The 18,882-nt window shown below is 43.4% G+C and overlaps 1 protein-coding gene across 7 annotated transcripts in view; it reads left to right on the plus strand.

Moving 5' to 3' along the window:
* ADCYAP1R1 (ADCYAP receptor type I) overlaps positions 1 to 18,882 on the plus strand; it is a 188,756-nt gene that overhangs the window by 102,047 nt on the left and 67,827 nt on the right. For all 7 annotated transcript variants that reach the window (XM_073334759.1, XM_073334763.1, XM_073334764.1 and 4 more), the window contains exon 4: positions 6,431 to 6,538. In XM_073334759.1, the coding sequence (XP_073190860.1) occupies positions 6,431 to 6,538 (108 nt within the window). The remainder of the gene's footprint in view (positions 1 to 6,430; positions 6,539 to 18,882) is intronic.

An 18,882-nucleotide genomic window follows, 5' to 3' on the forward strand; every position in this document is an offset into this window, starting at 1 on the left:
AAGATTTATATGACAAATATAGCTCCTAGTGGGTGAGCAGACAGTGGGCATCCCAGCCTACCAAAACTAACAATGTATAATTTGATCTGGATTTCCATCTTTATCATCCTGATTATATAATTAACCTTTGCAAGTCAATGTCTTTGAGCCTTCTGGAGAATGAGGTTTCTGTTTCTCAATAGCAGACAACAGCATTCTTAGAGGAAAGCCCCCATCTGGCAAATGGACTGGCACAGGTAGACCGTAAAAAGAAAAGGAGGACTTGTGGCACCTTAGAGACTAACAAATTTGTTAGAGCATAAGCTTTCGTTAGCTAAAGCTTATGCTCTAATAAATTTGTTTGTCTCTAAGGTGCCACAAGTCCTCCTTTTCTTTTTATGGATACAGCCTGACATGGTTGCTACTCTGAAACAGGTAGACAGGTGGCTTCAATTAGCAATTTCTTCAAACCCCCAGAAAAGATTTAGAGAGACGATTTGCAACAACATTGGAGTATGCTGTGGTCAGCAAATCTGAATAAAGGTTCAGATGCCATTCCAGCATTATTTAGTTATGATTTTATTTTGCTATTTGACACTATTTTAAGTATATTAGGAACAAAAAGAATCCTAACATTGGTAATGGTCCATTACTAAAGGGCATTTGACTTGGTGCAGTATGATATTTTTGGTTTAAAAGGTTAATTTTGCATAAATCATGAACTAGTTTAAAAACTGGCTAACTGACAGGCTTCAAAATAGAATTATAAATGGAATGATCATGGAATAGGTATGCTTCTCAAGGGGTGCCCCAGGGATCAGTTCTTGGTCCTCTGCTGTTAAATATTTTTTATCAATGACCTGGAGGAGAACATAAAATCAGAATTAACAAAGTTTGCAGATAACACAATGATTGGGGAAGTGGTAAATAACTAAGAGGACAGTCATCGATACAAAGTGAACTGGATTGCTTGGTAAGCTGGGTGCAAGCAAACAGTATGTGTTTTTAATATGGCCAAATATAAAAGGGTACTGTCACATTGTCTGGAATGGCACACAACTGTGAGTGCCTACCTCAGGGCAGGCTGTAAGAAAACAATGCAGACACCCCAAATCGGTGGTATGTTCTATAATTAGAGTTCACTAAGCCAGTAAAAAATGTGAACTCCTGGATCACTGTGCCAGTCTTACCATAGGTTTCAGAGTAACAGCCGTGTTAGTCTGTATTCGCAAAAAGAAAAGGAGTACTTGTGGCACCTTAGAGACTAACCAATTTATTTGAGCATAAGCTTTCGTGAGCTACAGCTCACTCACAAAAGCTTATGCTCAAATAAATTGGTTAGTCTCTAAGGTGCCACAAGTACTCCTTTTCTTTTAGTCTTACCATAGAGTCACAGACAGTCCCCTCGGACTCTCCAGCCTATCTTGCCACCCAGACAAACTGGACTTTGTGATTAAAAGGTCACTTATACCAAAAATCACAGCATATCAGGTTGTTCCCAGTCCCAAAAGACCAGTCTCTTACTGCAGATCAATTTGTACTTTATATCTTACACGAAAGAAAATGCTGCCAGCCAATTCTAAAGTAAAATAACCAAAGATTTATTAGCTAAGAAAAGGAAATGAGAGTTATTGAGAGGTTAAAGCAGGTAAAATATATGCACAGGTGAGTCACAGTTGTAATTCCTAATGGTGGCAGAGATGTAATAAACTGCCTGTTTCCTAAAAGTCTTTTCAGGGTACCCAGATTGTCTCTGGAAATCTCTGCTTTGCATCTGGTACACTTCCCTGTACAAGTCCAAATAGTCCAAAGATGAAGGATCTCTCCTTGAATCCATTCTCATAGCTTCACAGAAAACAAGCTGAAGGTGTCATTGCTGACATGGGCTTTTTCCTTTGATGACAGAGAGTGAGGAATGCATTTTGATTCTTTGACCTCTGATGGTCACCCACGATGACCACTGGCTTTGAAATGAGCACTTTCCTGTTCAAGTTCTTCATTTGCATTCCACTAGGCTTCTTTCTCCTTTGATGGGTTATTTGGTTGCAGGGATCCACACAATGTAAATGTTTTCTGTTACATTATAACAGGAAACAGACAAGTGAAAACAAGGCAAGTAACGTACTATTCGTTTTCATTACTTTTAAACATCAAATACACTTTAACAATTACGTTGATCTATACTGCTACACCAGTGAATTGACCTGGGGTTTCGGCATGAGCTGGCACCTGGTCTGCCAGCGTCCCGTGTACATCCTAGGAACAATGTGCAGGCTATGCTGACAGGATGGGGTCTCTGGCGCGGGAAGCAGTGAGTCTGAAAAAGACTTGCGGGGTGATGGTGGATTATCAGCTGAACCTGAGGTTGCAGAGTGATGCTGTAGCCAAAAGGGCTAATCTGATCCATGGATGTATGAGCAGGGGAATATTGAGTTGGAGTAAGGTGGTGATATTATCTCTGCTGCTGCCAGTGGTGTGACCCCTTCTGGAATACTGTGTCTAGTTCTAATGCCCACAAGTCAAGAAGGATGTTGATAAATTGGAGAGGGTTCAGAGAAGGGCCCCAAGAATGATTTAAAGGGTTGGATAACATGCCGTACCGTGACAGACTCAAGCAGTTTGAGTCTTGACCAAGGGAAGGTTAAGGGGTGACTTGATCACAGTTTATAAGTTTAAATTTTGTTAATTGGCTCTTTGATCTAGCAAGCAAAGTCTAACATGATCCAATGGCTGGAAGTTGAAGCTAGACTAATTCAGGCTGGAAATATGCCACACATAATTGAGGTTGGTTAACAATTGGAGCAATGTACCAAGGGTTGAGGTGGGTTCTCCATCACTGCCAATTTTAAAATTAAGACTGGGTGTTTTTTCTGAAAGATCTTCTCTAGTTCAAACAGCAATTAATTCAGGAAAGTCCGATGGCCTGTGCTAAGCAGGAGGTCAGACTGGCCTTAGAATCTATGAATCAGTGTGACCCATACTGTTCAAACATGTGACCCAAATACTCATGAAAACAATCTTTACATACCCAAGTCAGTCATTATGTGTTTTAGGATCTGCCCTTTATTCAGTAAGAAAATATAAGGCCTGATCCCACTACCATTGAAGTCAGTGGAAAAACTCAATGAGCAAGTCCAGTCCAATGGACATATTTTCTTAGCTGATGTAAATTGGCATAGCATTTGATGTCAATAGAGCTTTGTTTATTTACTCCAGCCAATGATCTGCCCTGTATTATATCTGTACCCAAACGGCAACAATGGCATTCTAAAGAATTGTCTCCTTTCACTGATGGTCTTTCTTTCACTCACAGTGAGAGAGGGAATTTGTCAGCAGAACCATTCAGACAAGTACAGTGCTCCCTTTAAAATTTGATAAGATTATGTACTCAGATTCAACATCAAATGAAAAGAACCAGAAAGCAATCGTGCGGTAGCAGAGTGGGTTAGATTTTCTGTCCCTTTCTTTTCATACAGCGGCAGAATACGATTCCAATTTGAGGGCTTCTTGCAAAATCATTTTGTGGATACTAATGGGGAATTTGAGGGATTTCTCTGAACTCTTCTGCAAACTGGCAAGCCTACCAGGTTTACAACCCTGAAAGTTGGGGACTTTAAATTTAAAGAATTTCATTGGCGGTCATGCTAAAGAATTTCCTTGCCAGTGAGATGCTCCTTGAAAAATGTTCAGAGCTTGTCGTGTTTCTGACAGCAGTGCTCAGAAAGGAACAGGAGCGGAGCTGTTTTACCTTATCTACAGCAGCTAAGAATGAGCCTTTTTTCTGTTTTTTTTAGGGGTTTATGTTGCTGCCCATCATCCTAAACAAACAAGCAAGCAAAGTTTATTTTTACTTGAATAAGAAGAAAAAGATGCTGGCCCAGATTGTCATCTGCATGCTATGGGGCAGATGGATTGAAATCAATGGTGTTAAGATGAATTACGTAAGCTGAGGATCCAGCCTTCTATCTGCTAGGCACAGTTGAAGATGGTGGGCAAAGTACTATGTTCTGGCATCCCAGTTCTGTAGCCAGTTTTCTGCTTGCCCAATCCCTAGCATAGTTTAGAGCAACCTCAAGGATGCTTTAAACTACAGTGGCTCATTCTGGCTCTGGCACACAGGCTAAGGACAACCCAAGGATGGCGGTATACTGTATACAGCACTAGGGAGAACACTGCTGGAATTCTGTGTCTTGTTCTGATGTCAACACTTTAGAAAGGATGTTGACAAACTGGAAATGCATTCAGAAAAGAGCTAAGGATTGAATTGAGGTCTGGAACCCATGCCGTGCAGTGATTGACTTCTGAAGAAAGAGAAGGAGTACTTGTGGCACCTTGGAGACTAACAGATGTTTTATGCACCTGATGAAGTGAGCTGTAGCTCACGAAAGCTTATGCTCTAATAAATTTGTTAGTCTCTAAGGTGCCACAAGTCCTCCTTCTCTTTTTACGGATACGGACTAACATTGCTGCTACTCTGAAACCTGACTTCTGAAGCTCCATCAGTATAGTTTATCTGAGAGAAGGTTAAATGGTGACTTGATCACAGCCTACAAGGCCCAGATTTTTAAAGGTATTTAGGCATTGCTTGCATTCAGCAAGGCCTACGTGATTTGATGGTGAGTCCCATTTTCATAAGTGACTAAGGAGCTTTTTCTTATTGAAAGTCAATGGGACTTATTCTCCTAAATACCTTTGAGGATCTGGGTGTTAGGAATCTAACTCCTATTGAAATCAGTGGGAGTTATGCACCTAAATACCTTTAAAGACCTGGCCCTGCTTGCCTAAATCACTTTTCAAATTGGGATTTAGCCATCTAAATTCCTTATGCCTTGCAATGCTGACCAAATAATGGCTACATGCCTTTAAAAATCTAAATACCTGCACATGGAGATTTCTGATCGTGATCTGATCTTTAATCCAGCAGATGAAGGTAGAATAAGATCCATTGAATGGCTGGAAGTTGAAGCTAGAGCAATTCAGATTGGAAATAAGGTGCATTTTTTTTAACATTACAACACTTTACCTGGTGAGGTGGTGGATTCTCCATCACTAAAAGATATCTACCTTAACCAGAAATAATGTGCTGGATGCAAGGGAAATATAGGGTGAGGTTCTCTGGCTATTGCTATGCAGGAGATTGGACTAGATGACCGTAATGGTCCCTTTTTGCCTTAATATTTATGAATCTATACTACCTACGTGGGAGGTGTGGGAGGGGGAGTACAGGTTGCTCCCAGGGAGACCACCTGGCCAGTATTTGACTGGCCTGTCTGTTTTTTTTATGGATTTGCCAGTTGCCAGAAAAATAATTAAATCTGCTGGGTTTTTGTTGTTGTTGTTTTTTTTTTTTTTTACACGCATCTAAAGATTTGCATTATTATTATTTCTGTGTCCAGCTAAAGATGCTGCAGTGTTCCCACTTCTGCAGTTTAAGCTGTAACAGATCAACACGATTAAAAAGACAGCAGCTGTCTTCCCACCAACATGCAAGTGCACCACCTATGTGTGTGTGAGAGGGTTTGAGTCACGTGAGTGAGGAGACAAGCGATGTTCTCAATCTTATCTATACATGTTCTCTCTCTAGATACTATAAGTGGCTGTTGAGGGGGTAGACAGGAGGGTTGCAGAGTTGCCCGGGGGTTGGTGTTGCAGTGGGCTTGCCTTGGGTGGAAGAGATGCTGGGTTTTTTTGCATTTCAAAGGTGGTAACCCTAGCTTCCCCTGTGCTAGCTAGGGATTATCCCATGCCTGATCGGTGCCTTGCCCTTATGCAGGGAGCACAGGGTGAAGGAGGAAAGGCTCTTGGGCCTCGACCTTCAAAAGGTATTTAGGCTTCTACTGTCCCTTGAAATCAGTGGGAGCTAAGTGCCTAAATGCTTTTGGGGATCTGGGCCCTGCACTCCCACTCCCAGAGCCCACCCTCACTTATCATGTAGTCCTTAAGCAAACTCCCGCTGGAGTGACTGGACCAAATCCTGAGAGGTGCTGACCTCTTGGGGTGTTTCTGGTCTTCAGGACCTCTCAGGTTTTATCCCAGAGGCTTGTTTGCCTGAGGGGAAAACTGATGAAAGGCCTCAGGATTTGGCCCATTGTGTTGACTGATAGCTACATTAGAGCAGAATGTGGTACCTGGGGGCCAGACTCTCCATTGGAATAAATTGGTGCAGCTTGATTGGCACAGCTTAATTCGTTTCAATTTCTGCCCACAGAGAGTATGGCCCCATTATCACTGTTCCGGTACCATAGTGATGCCTCCTGTTTAATACTGGTGCAGTCAGTACAAAATAATCCCACCCATTTTAAGCCTATATGAAAGTGTTACACTCCTTTAGAGTAATGGACAGTATGTTTATGGCTCTGAGATGGAGGTAACTATAAAGCACTATAGCAAATTGAAAGGCGATTGAATTTGATTGCAACTCTTTCTTTATGTCTCTCTTTCTCTTCTATAGGTTGCCCTGGGATGTGGGATAATATTACATGCTGGAAGTCGGCGAGTGTGGGCGAAATCGTCTCTGTCAAGTGTCCTGCTCTGTTCAGAATTATTAACTCTGAAGACGGTAAAGTGCTCTTCTCCTTTCTTCATTTGTTCCATATTGTTGCTAGATTCAGTAGCCTCTTGCTGCTTGCAGTCATGCTGATCATACAGCCAAGCAATTGGACTATTAAAGGGGATCAAAAGCTCTTTAGTGGACTGGGGCTGCTGGAGGCATAGTGTTTAAACAATACGTCAGGCTTCCAGGATTTGTGTGTGTGTGTGTGTGGAGGAAAGCATCACCTAATATACAAGATGAGAGGATCACTACACTATGGCTAATTACAAAATAGAAAGCTGCGCCCTTAGATACTGATTGAAGCTAATGGGAATTGTGATTGCTGTCTAAAGGGCCTTGTATTATTAATACAAAATTAAAAAAAAAAAAGAGAGAGAGAGAGACAGGTCCTGAAGTCAAAACTCAGGGTCAGATTCTGGTTGGCCTCATGCACGTGTGGTCAGGAGGGGGAGAGGATAGAAGGAACTCCCGTCTTGTGTCAGGAAGAATTCCAGGGCCTTCATTCACCCAAGGGTGGGGGTGGCTCTATTTATGCTCCCTATAAGGGGTGGAAATGGGAGGGGCCATGGTCCTACCACCTCAGGCATCTGTCGGTGTAGCTCGCTGGTGGCACAGTAGGCAAATCAAGGGTAGCAGTAGCAGTGAATATGCAGCCTGAGGCATTCAGGAGTCTGATAGCTCTTGGTGTTCCCTCTGGGGCAGTACAGCTGTACATCATCTTCAATGCAGGGTTGTGCCTAACTATCCCAATCAAACCCTCAGTCCTTCCTCATGCAAAACTCCCAATGAAATCAATGTGAATTTGGCCTGAATAAAATCTTCAGGACTTGAGCAAGTTATAATTAACTATTAAACTATTTAGTCTGATTATTGACATTAAGGCACAGGAAATGAGGTTCCCACTTGAATGCATGAGAGAGACAGACTTTCAAATTTGTTTGGCAAGTTTTGTTTTTAATAGTAATCCATTAACCACATTTTTGCTGCTGTTAAATAGCCCAATTCTGGACAATTCCTCCCAGCGCCAATCCTAATCCAGTGATGTATCAGTTAAATGGCAGCTTCCCTTGAGAGGGGTGGTAACAAAACTTGATCCTGATCCCTACGGCTATTTTGCAAATTTTTCACATACATTCTTCTATAGTAAAGTCCACATTTGCACCTGCAAACACTGTACAGAAAAAGCTTTGTATATTTGAGCAAGTAAGGACTTCATGCACAAGTTCATGTGTGTGCTAAACCCCATTACACTGTTATGCTTGCTTCAGTGTCCTGGTCATTTATTCTTGTAAAAACGCTATTTTGGATTTTATATGACTAAATGTTGTCACAAAGACCTTATTTTTGATGTCCTATAATATATAAGACCAGCTGCAGCAGCCTCAATAGTGCTAAGGAATTGGTTCTGTAGTGACTCAGAGATGCACTTTCTGAATCATCAAAGGCTAGTGATGGTAGCAAAATGACATGCCAGAGTTTTATGGAGATAGCACAGGCAAGAAAATTCTTGCTGTCTCCATGGATTTTTGACCAGCCTGAGACACGGATACCCATCTGCATCAGTCACACACACACACAGTCACTCACTCAGTCTGATGGCCAAACTAGTTCATTCAGGTCATCTCCAGAGCAGCAGTTACATTCAACCAAAAGTTTTCCCAGTACAATAATCACGGGGTGCTCACTTTCTGGAGGCAGAACGCTTTTATAATGTTTATTGTGCACCAACTGGCGGCTTATTTATCATTTTCTTCTGATGTAATTAAAGCAGCCCGGCTTTCAATAGAGGTTCTTGTCAGATGATGTTCCATGAGAAGCCCCTGTTTTTGAGTGGTTTGTAATCACATTCTTTAAATATCCTTGAGCTGAAGCTTGGCAACGTAGAAGATCTTTTCTTTTTTTATGCCGGTGCACTGCTCAGGGATGTTGCTGGTTTGGCAATGCAGAGTGACGTGCTGTTTATCTACAGCACGGGCAAGATTTCTCTATAGTAAACATGCCTCAACCCCAACCCTCCCAAGTGTCCCTCGCCATTATGAATGTCAGTCCTGCATTTGTTTCCATTCCACCCATATTTGGTGCTCTCTCTGCATCGGAAATAAACAGCTGCAGAACTGCACGTGCAGACAGAGCTATGTACCACAAAGGGATGAGTCCAGCAGTACTTTTAAGTCTTCTGCATAAATACTTTTGTGTCCTGCGTTTAGGATGTTTGTCACATGTTGCCTTCCGCAGTTGGGCCTTGGCTGGTCGAGCTCTCAACCTTGACCTGGAAAGGTGAGAAGAAGTGCAGTGTAGATACCCATTCAGCCCTCTTGGTCTCCATGCCAAAATCACTAACAAGTGCCAGGTGGCATCACTTGCAGTTTTCATGTGTAAACCTGTCCAATAGAAGCAAGTCCAAGACCCGCCAAATCATCAAGTAACCATACAGCTATTAGATCGTTAACAATGTGAGGCCACTATTAACTCAGACTGGCTTTGTACTAGTGACCCAAAGGTGGAGGACTCTACATCCATTTCAGATCCCCATGACCTTTTTGTATCATCCTTACAACTTTTTTATTTTTATTTGTCTGGTATTTTTGTTTCAGTAGGAGCAGAGTGGAGCAATAGTCACATTTCTATGACTGTTCCGTTTATAAAGGGTTGGTTAATTACTGGACATACCAGGATAGGACATTTCACATGAGATGAAAACAGTAACCACAATGATATTTTAAGATCCATCTGGCTGAGAATTGCGGAATTGCTCCCAAATCTCTTCTACTCTAGTATGTTAAGGACGGATCCAAGTTTCTGAGCTGTTGCTCTGCTGGGATTCCAGGATACAACATTTCTTTCTTGAAAATATATTTATGTGACCTCCATCCATCAATCCAGAGACCTTGCTTTCATTTTAGTCTTTTGGGGAGGTTATAAATCAGAGACTCGTAGGACTGGAAGCAACCTTTAGAGGTCTTCTACTCCAGTCCCCTGCACTCATGGACAAACTGGAGAAATGGTCTGAAGTAAATAGGATGAAATTCAATAAGAACAAATGCATAGTACTCCACTTAGGAAGGAACAATCAGTTGCCCACATACAAAATGGGAAATGAGAGCTTAGGAAGGAGTACAGTGGAAAGGGATCTGGGGGCTCACAAGGGATCATAGTGGGTCACAAGCTAAATATGAGTCAACAGTGTAACGCTGTTGCAAAAAAAGTAAATCTCATTCTGGGATGTATTCGCAGGAGTGTTGAAAGCAAGACATGAAGTAATTCTTCCATTCTATACCATGCTGATTAGGCCTCAACTGGAGTATTGTGTTCAGTTCTGGGCGCCACATTTCAGGAAAGATGTGGACAAATTGGAGAACGTCCAAAGAAGAGCAGCAAAAATTATTAAATGTCTATAAAACATGACCTATGAGGGAAGATTGAAAAAGCTGGGTTTGTTTAGTCTGGAGAAGAGAAGATTGAGGGGGGCATGATAACATTTTTCAAGTACATAAAAGGTTGTTACAAGGAGGAGGGAGGTGAATTGTACTCATAAACCTCTGAGGATAGGACGGGAAGACTGGGCTTCAATTGTAGCAAGGCTGGACATTTAAGTTTAGGCATAAAGTTGCCGTTTGTCATGGTTTTCGTAGTGCCACTGTTGATTCTGCTGCTGACATGTCCTCATTCACAGGCCATTCAAAGCATCCCAGCTCATCTTTGGTAAAGAAATTGCGGTGACGTGTGGCAAAGCTGCGATGTTGCACGGCTGTGTAACAAAGGAGGTCAAGGCACTACAGTGAAGCATCTTGGTCCCACTGGGTGTAATTTAATGAGCTGTGATCCTCAATAGCAATGTTGGCTTGTTTCTTATTTTATATTTTTTCGCACCCAATGAAAATGCTGTCTTTCAAAAGAAGTCTGTTGAAGTCCAGAAAGCACCCACCACTCTGTTTGGCACGACTGACAGGTTTGAGAGCGATTAATTCTGTCGGTCCAGATCAGTAGATCAGAGCTTGAGTAAAAGCTAGTACAGATGACAGAATGCAGTGTTCAGAGATTTCCATCTGCCTGACATTGTGGCATGTATTTATTTAGCGTGCGCATAGTCGTCTAGCCAAGCGATGGCATCTTCAGTGGGGTGATGCAGTTCTTCTCGGCCACCGCTGAACCTAGTCAGCAGGCATTCCGCGACAACGTGCGTCATCATCTGTGTCGCCCCGCAGCTGCACAAAGGGCTGTCATGAAGGCCCCAGCGATGCTGTTTGGCTGCACAGAGACCAAAAGATAGCTATGACTGGCCCTTGCCGGCTCTTCTCTCTAGTCAGAATGAATTCCCCTCCCCCCACAAGTGCTCAATCTAGGAAACTATACACAGCATTAAAAAGGTTTCAGAGTAGCAGCCGTGTTAGTCTGTATTCGCAAAAAGAAAAGGAGGACTTTTGGCACCTTAGAGACGAACAAATTTATTTGAGCATAAGCTTTCGTGAGCTACAGCCCACTTCATCAGATGAAGTGAGCTGTAGCTCACGAAAGCTTATGCTCAAATACATTTGTTTGTCTCTAAGGTGCCACAAGTACTCCTTTTCTTTTAGCAGTAAAAAGAGCATGATTATGCTACATTGATTTACTGTATATAAAAACAGAGAGAAAATAGTTTAGATAGATAGACAGTGTGCAGTGTGTACTACCCATAAGAAACTCTCTAATTAGAAGTTAGAGTTCTATAGTCATTTCTCTAAAATACTATGGAATTCAATGGCAAATGAGATCCTTTCCATAGGTGTTTTGAACCATCACATAGGGTTCCATGGCTGGGCTAGAACTAATTCCGTTGGATAGCTAAAATATTATTTGGGAACCATTTCATTCACTATTAAATTCTGTAAGACCTTTTCAGAAGGGTAAGGCCAATTCCATCCCATGAACTGTGTGGGGAAAGAAATACTAGTGGTCGGCTTACGGCTTTCACCTCGCTTCTTCTATAATCCGCTGTAACCCCAGGCTTGTCTCCCATGTGTCCTGCCCAAGTTTTACTATCCTGGAGAGCTAGAAACCACTTAGACTTTGCTCTCCCACTGCAGGATGTAAATAATTTCCCATTAAAACCAATGGGAGTTATACATATTCTGCCATAGGGGAATTAGGCTGCAGGTCATTCCCATGTCTACTGCATTACAATGACCTTTGGCACTTCTGCTTCCTAGGCACTGGGCTTAGCTGTGGCAATTAAATCTGTTGGATTCAGGAAATCTTCTGTGGTCTTCCTCATTTTGAAATACCTCATTCTTTTGACAAAACCGAAGCTGTCAGAAAGAATGGAAAAGGAAGGGGGTGTGTGTGTGTGTGAATGAGTGGGAGAGAGAGAGAGAGAGAGAGGAGTGCCGTGCTATACCTATATACTTTCTCAAGATGAGGAGTGTATGGAAAAGGGCCCAATAAGACCACTAGTTATTCAGATACTTCTGTGACATATCTATGGTGAATAGATAGATCGTAATATACTTTGTCTTGCCCAAACTGAAAATTGCTCAGAACATTTGCCAGCGACAGCATCTCTTACTTTGGCTGCTTTATTATTGTACTACTACTTGAACGGCCATCTTGTCACAATGGTGTGGCAACTGGGCCACATAATCCACATCTGTGCACTCTCCTGTGTGCAAGCAATGAAACGGTTGCATGTAAATTAGCTGTAGAGCAAAAGTGGTGATGGGTTCAGTTACCTCTGAGATGACAGTGGTCTAGGACTCTTGGCATTGCATAGATACATGTCTTGCTGTCTCGCTGTTGTGACAAGGTCGGGCCAGATGGCTACAGGAGAGTAATAGAGGGCAGATATACTAGCCCCAGGCTAAGTAGGTCCCTTTTCCCTGGGCAAGGTAACAAGGAAGGTTCCAGAACAATCAGGAACCTACTGGAGGCAATTAAGACAGACAGGCTGATTAGAACACCTGCAGCCAATCAAGAAGCTGCTAGAATCAATTAAGGCAGGCTAATCAGGGCCCTGGGCTGGAACCCGGAGTAGAGGGCAGGCCCGGATTCCCCCCAAACCTCTGAACTCCTGGTCAGACACAGGAGGAGTTGACCTGGACTGTGGGTTCATGAAAACAGCCAAACTAAGGGCTGCCATGAAGCTCCAAGGCGAGCAAATCCGCCAATAAGCACCAGACCCACCAAGGTAGAGGAGAAACTTTGTCACACCATGTAATTCATAAAGTCAAAATGGCTGGAAGTTTAAAAATTGCCTACTAACAGACGAGAGATCTCAGTGATGATTGAACCTGGTGATATTCTGAACAAAAAGAGCTCTCCACCATGCTTGTAGCTGTTTCTATTGCTTCACACTGACTCAAGAGACATTCTAGGCTTCAGAATCACATAGACAATTGACAGTCCTGGAATGTTATTGGTAGAGAGAGACAGTAAAGCTGACTATTTAAGATCAGAGACTTTACAAGCAATAAAATGTAGCTAGAGAAAATCCGCATTTTTACTGCGCCTGGAGAAGCAAGCTTTCTCTGTGACTAGCTGAAATTAATGTCAGCATTGCAGCAGTCATGCACTGCTGGCAAATAAGTGTGGCTAAAGAATTGGGTAGCTGGGGTCTGACTTTTCAGTCCAAAGTTCTCTCTTGGTGGATTTTTCAGACTCCTGTTAGGGAAACTGACCTGGGAAGCAAACTCCAGAAACAAGGAATCTCCACCGGAAAAAAAAAAAAGGTGCCCCAGTCCACTAGAGTTCAAATATACAGACCGCTAATAAATACTCCAGCTGAGCTCAACTAGCATCAGTATACACAGGGAAAGAGGTGTCCTCTTTAGATATCCAGACAATAGGTCACACAGGGCTTCATACTGAGCTTGACCCCAGCATCTTGCATGGCACTCAGAAGCAAAATCCAGAGTAAAGCAAGCTGTTGCCTTGTACTGAAACTTTTGGGTGTCTTTCAAAGGTAACCCCAGATAGAATGCCCTTCAGTTGTCCTGTCCAGAGTTGATCAAATGCCAAAAACCACCTGTGATGGGCTGTACCAGGCCCTTTGATGCCCCTGCTGGAGGCCTCGAGGTCCTATGACACCCTGCCCCAGGAAAAGGAGCAGGGAAGGTAGGTCCGCCAGGCCTGCCTAGCAAGGCTTCAGGGAAGCAGCCAATCAGAGCTCAGCAAGCTCAATTAAAAGGAGTTGCAGGGCTTGAGAAGTTCAGTTGCTGGCTGGGACCAGAAGGGTGAAGAAGGAAAGACTGGAAGGCTGTGAAAGTCTCCAGGCAAGAAGGCCTGAGAGAGACCCTGCTCAAGCAGGGAACAGACAGAGAACCCTGAGGTAAGGGTGAAGAGGAAGGAGCTATATGGGAAGTGGCCCAGGGAATAGCAGCAGTGATAGAGTTAACTGAAGCAGCACATGGCTGCTATTTGTATGGTCCCTGGGTTGGGACCCAGAGTAGTGGGTAGGCCTGAGTCCACCCTCCAGCCACTGGCAGGGTTGCCTAAGCCCCAAGAAGGGGATAAGGCTTCTTTAGAGGCCCAAGTGAAGGACGTGACTTAAAGAGCCCCCTGGGAGAAAGCCCTGGAGGCATTGCGCTATACCAGGCAGACACGGACTTAAAGCAAGCCCAGAAGGGGCTGAGAACTGAGCCCAGAGACAGGGCTGCAGATATCAACCAGGGCACACTGGTAGGTCCTGTTGGACTTTTGTTACCCCAGAAGGGGTTTGTTTATTCATGCATAGAGACTGTGTTGCCCAGAGGGCTGGCCACTGAAAACCCACCTGATGTGGTTAACAGCCAGCCCAAAGGTGGCACTGGAGGAGAGAGAAAGAGAGAGAGTGTGTTCAAGTTTGCACCTGACCAACAGGAGGCACTCCTGAGAGGAGAGTGTCCCCAGTCACACCACCCTTAGTTGAGAGAGAAGGTTACAAATTCCTGGCCATGTGGAGGTGTTAAAGAATATATTTAGTCACTGCTAAATGTCTGAGATTCCAGAGATCAGTGTAAATTCAAAAGCCTGTCTCTTCCACCAACAGAAGTTGGTCCAGTAAAAGAGATTACCTCACTCACCTTGTCTCACTAAGATTCCAGGAGCATTTCTGCTCGGGGTCCTGATGACTTTTTCTTTGAGGGAAGCCAGCCTTCTGCATTCTTGCAGGAGGACATCAACAATTGCTGTTAACAGGGGAACACTTCTTTCTGGCTGGTCTTTCATCACTGGTGAGTTTGCAGATGGAGACCATAATTCTCCCAGCTTCTCTAAACAAGCAAGAGGGATTGAAACTCAGCATGACCCTGCTCCCACATCTCCAGGCAGTCCAGTTGGGAAAGGGGTGGGGGGGAATTCACAGCAAAGAAGGATCACCTCTGTATCCAAACTTCCATACAGTGCCCTTGGTCTAGCCTTGGCAGATGCTGTGTTAGAGGACAAGCACATTTTGCTGGCCTTCCCCACAACCCCAGCATGGGAATGTAAGAGGTCTCTGTGCTACCAAGGATCAAACACAAAGTCTGATGACCACCACCAGTGCTCCAGTCTCTTCTCACTACTTCATCAAAATACCAGCGTGTGAAAGGTATTCTCGTCTCTCACAATACCCTATCTGAGCCGTAATGTGCTACCAGGCTCTCAGCAAAGTGCCCCAGCCACTGAATAGTGTCTGCCCTCGGAGAATTCCAGGCAGAAATAGCAATCTAAACCAATGCCCTCTGTAACCTTGCTGAGCTACTGCTTGCCATAGAAACGGTAAATGAGACCACAAGGAATCGACATCTGAATTGCTTTCAGAACAGATGGAAGGTGAGGGACCTGGAGGACTTACTGTGTGGGGATGGACTGAAGGCAGTGGAAACAGCAAGGAGAGGGACAGGTGCAGTGTGCAGGAAGGTGAGCTTAGCAGTGGGAAAAGCTGATGAACAAGACCCTGGAAAAGTTGGTGTCTAACTGGACTGCTGCTTGCTGATGCCGCTTTGCAAGCTGGTTGAACAGATTGCTGCAGGATCTCATGCACAGCACAATAGGCGAGGGAGGAAAAGGGCATCTTGTAGTAGAAGCTAGCTCTGATATTTATTAGCCAGTAAGCGTTAACAATACAATCAGTGCTGTACAAGACACAGAAGGCATGATCCCTGTCCAAGAAGCTCACACCCTACCTAGGTGGAGAGCACAACAGAGAACGTCTAGAGAAAGTGTTATCCATATTCCGTCTCTCTCTCTCTCTCTCACACACATTTATATAGGGCTTGATCCTGCACACACTGAAATCAATAGGGGCTTTGTGATTGATTCCAGTTGTCTCAGGATCATATCCATTTGAGGGTTACCTTTTGTCAGCTGACCCTGCAACCCAAAATACTTAATGAGGGAGAATGAGAATAAGAAAAATAGGTTATCAAGGTGCTTTGGAACAACATGAGCTCTGACTGCCTCTGTTCCCTCCAGCCGTACCTGCTGCACCACTGAACAAAGGGTTAAATAGAAGTTATCCCCAGATAAACATGAACACAAGATACACCCAATCCCAAGGCCAGCCGACATAGAGAGCAGGGGGGAGAAAGTCAATTTGTAGAAGACAATTTAAAAGAATATACTGAGGCTTAAATATGTATTATATCCTATTTTTTGGCCTGTTCAACCTGAGATGCACTTAGAAGTTACTTGAGCATTATGATTCACATACATCAAGGGGGTAGCGAGGAGGTAGTTGTGATTGTCTAGCTTCAATAGATCAATGGCATTTCTTGTTTGTCAAAACTCTATTACATTAATGACCAACAGAGAGGAAGGATGTTCTTGTGGTTAATACAGGAGACTGAGATTCAGGAGATCTGGGTCCAATTCCCATCTCTGCTGTACACTCCATGTGACCTTGAGCAAGTCATTTCATCTATATGCTTTGGTTCTCCCGTCTATAAAATGATGATAAACAATACTTCCTTTGTCTGTCTTGTTGATTTAGATTGTAAGTCTCTGTCCCCAAGTATTCTCTCTTACCATGTGTTTGTAGAGCTTCTAGCACAGTGGGACCCTGGAGTTTGCTTAGGGTTTCCAGGTGGTACTGTGATACTAGTAATTATAAATAGCTATAGAGCTGATGAACAATTTTCTGTAATTTTGAAAAAGTGGCACTTTGTAAGTATCAGAGATGGCCATAGATTGTTAGGCCAAAACGCTGTCCATGTGCAGAGAACACGCCTTCCAGGCTGACCAATATTGTCTCAGTGGTTCCTTGTACTCCCCCGTTGATCTGCCGGTATCCACCTGTTGTCATTTGTCTTATGCTTAGTTTGTAAACTCCATGGGACAGTGACTGTCTCTTTTTGTTCTGTTTGTACAGTGCCTAGCACAATGGTCCATGACTAGGGCTCCTGGGATTGACAGTAATACAAATAATAAATAATAGTAATAATAACAGAAGGGACAACCTAATCATCTCATCTGAGCTGCTGCACATCATAGGCCACTAAACCCAACCCAATAATCCCTTCATGGATTAGACTAAAATATCACTGCCCTCTGGAGACTATAAACTATTGTGTCAAACACTGGACAAAACGGTCTCTCAAACAATATATTAGACGAGTAACACTCTGCTGAACATATGATTAGATGGAGATTATTAGACCTGCTATAGAGTTTGACATGTGTAAGCAATTACTGATTGAAAAATAAATGTTCAAATACATTATTTGATGGATACTATTCATCAAGTCTTGTGCTGTTACTTACAACACATATAGCACAGACTTCAATGTGAACCATGACTGTAAGACTTTAATTGAAAAGGAGGACTTGTGGCACCTTAGAGACTAACCAATTTATTTGAGCATAAGCTTCCATGAGCTACAGCTCACTTCATTGGATGCATACAGTGGATCCGATGAAGTGAGCTGTAGCTCACAAAAGCTTATGCTCAAATAAATTTGTTAGTCTCTATGGTGCCACAAGTCCTCCTTTTCTTTTTGCGGATACAGACTAACATGGCTGCTACTCTGAAACCAGACTTCAATTGAAATCCGTAACGAAGAGGAAGTGCTATTTATTCACTGATTTTGTTTTTGAAAATGTGTTTTCTCTGTAGTGCCTTTGATGAATCTAGCCCATTTTAATCATCTCAATGTGTTTCCTTTGATTTATTTGAAAAGCCTAGTGCACCAGAGCCCTCAGTGTCCATGTGCTGAGAATAATATAACAGAAGGACTCGGGTGGGAGCCAGGAGGGCGAAATGTTCTACAGCAAGGCAGCACATCAGCTGCAGAATGGTCATTGTCTGGGTCTTCAATGCAGTTCTTCTTCTTTTTTAGCCTGTGAGTTTCAAAGCCAAGCTGTGCCTCATTGGAACATGGTGTGGATGCTTCGGGACTAATTATGCCCGACCTTACATCATTAAACCCCAGTGTCAGTCCATTGATCTCCAGGGAGTTCCAAAGGCCTACAGCTGAAACCAAGTGGGGTTAATCAAGCTCCCTGTGAATGCTCACTGGGACATGGAGTACTGCACCCATTCTTTGTAAGCTCTGCAGCCAGGAAGAGGAGGAGAAAGCCAAAGAATGTTGCGGTTGTAACTCTGGGTTTCTTGTTGAAAAGGAAACTCTGTTCTTGTTTTAACAGGACTTCGAGAATTTGAGTCAGATTGAAGGTGCATGCTGGTACTGTGTTGGGAGTCCATATGAGTACATACCATTGAGAGCATACATAGTAAGGGCTTGTCTACATTGCCCACTGGATCGACAGGCAGTGATCAATCCAGTGGGGGTCAATTTATCGCATCTAGTCTAGACGCGATAAATCGACTGCCGAGCACTCTCCCGTCGACTCCGGTACTCCACTAGGGCGAGAGGCTCAGGTGGAGTCGACGGGAGAGCGTCAGCCATCAACTTACTGCAGAGAAGACCCCATGGTAAGTAGATTTAAAGATGTCGACTTCAGCTACATTAGTCACGTACCTGAAGTTGCATATCTTAGATCGATTCCTGCCCTCCCCCCCACAGTGTAAGACCAGACCTAAGAGCAAAATTCTGCCCTATTTGAAAGCTCAGAGGATTGGACAGCGTCCAGTCAGCAATCTCAGGTTTCCTATCCAAATTCAGATTTACACCCTAACCCTGCTTAACTTTAAGAATGGGAGTAACCCAGCTGAACTCGGTGAATAATATGAATAAACGTAGGGCTTGTCTTCATGTATAGCAACACTGTAGCGTTTTAGTGAAGTTGCTTCTATGCAAGAACTTCTGTCGGTGTAGTTAATCCACCTCCATATTCTAGGTTTGGATACATGCACACTTGGGTGCTGTAAACTTCAATGAGAATGGCACCCAGAGATGGGAAAGCCAGACTGTAGCCCGTAGCTTCCCTGCAATTATATTTACAACATGTTTTTTATCCTC

The sequence above is a fragment of the Lepidochelys kempii genome, chromosome 2, assembly GCF_965140265.1.
Source record: "Lepidochelys kempii isolate rLepKem1 chromosome 2, rLepKem1.hap2, whole genome shotgun sequence".
Classification (NCBI taxonomy): domain Eukaryota; kingdom Metazoa; phylum Chordata; order Testudines; family Cheloniidae; genus Lepidochelys; species Lepidochelys kempii.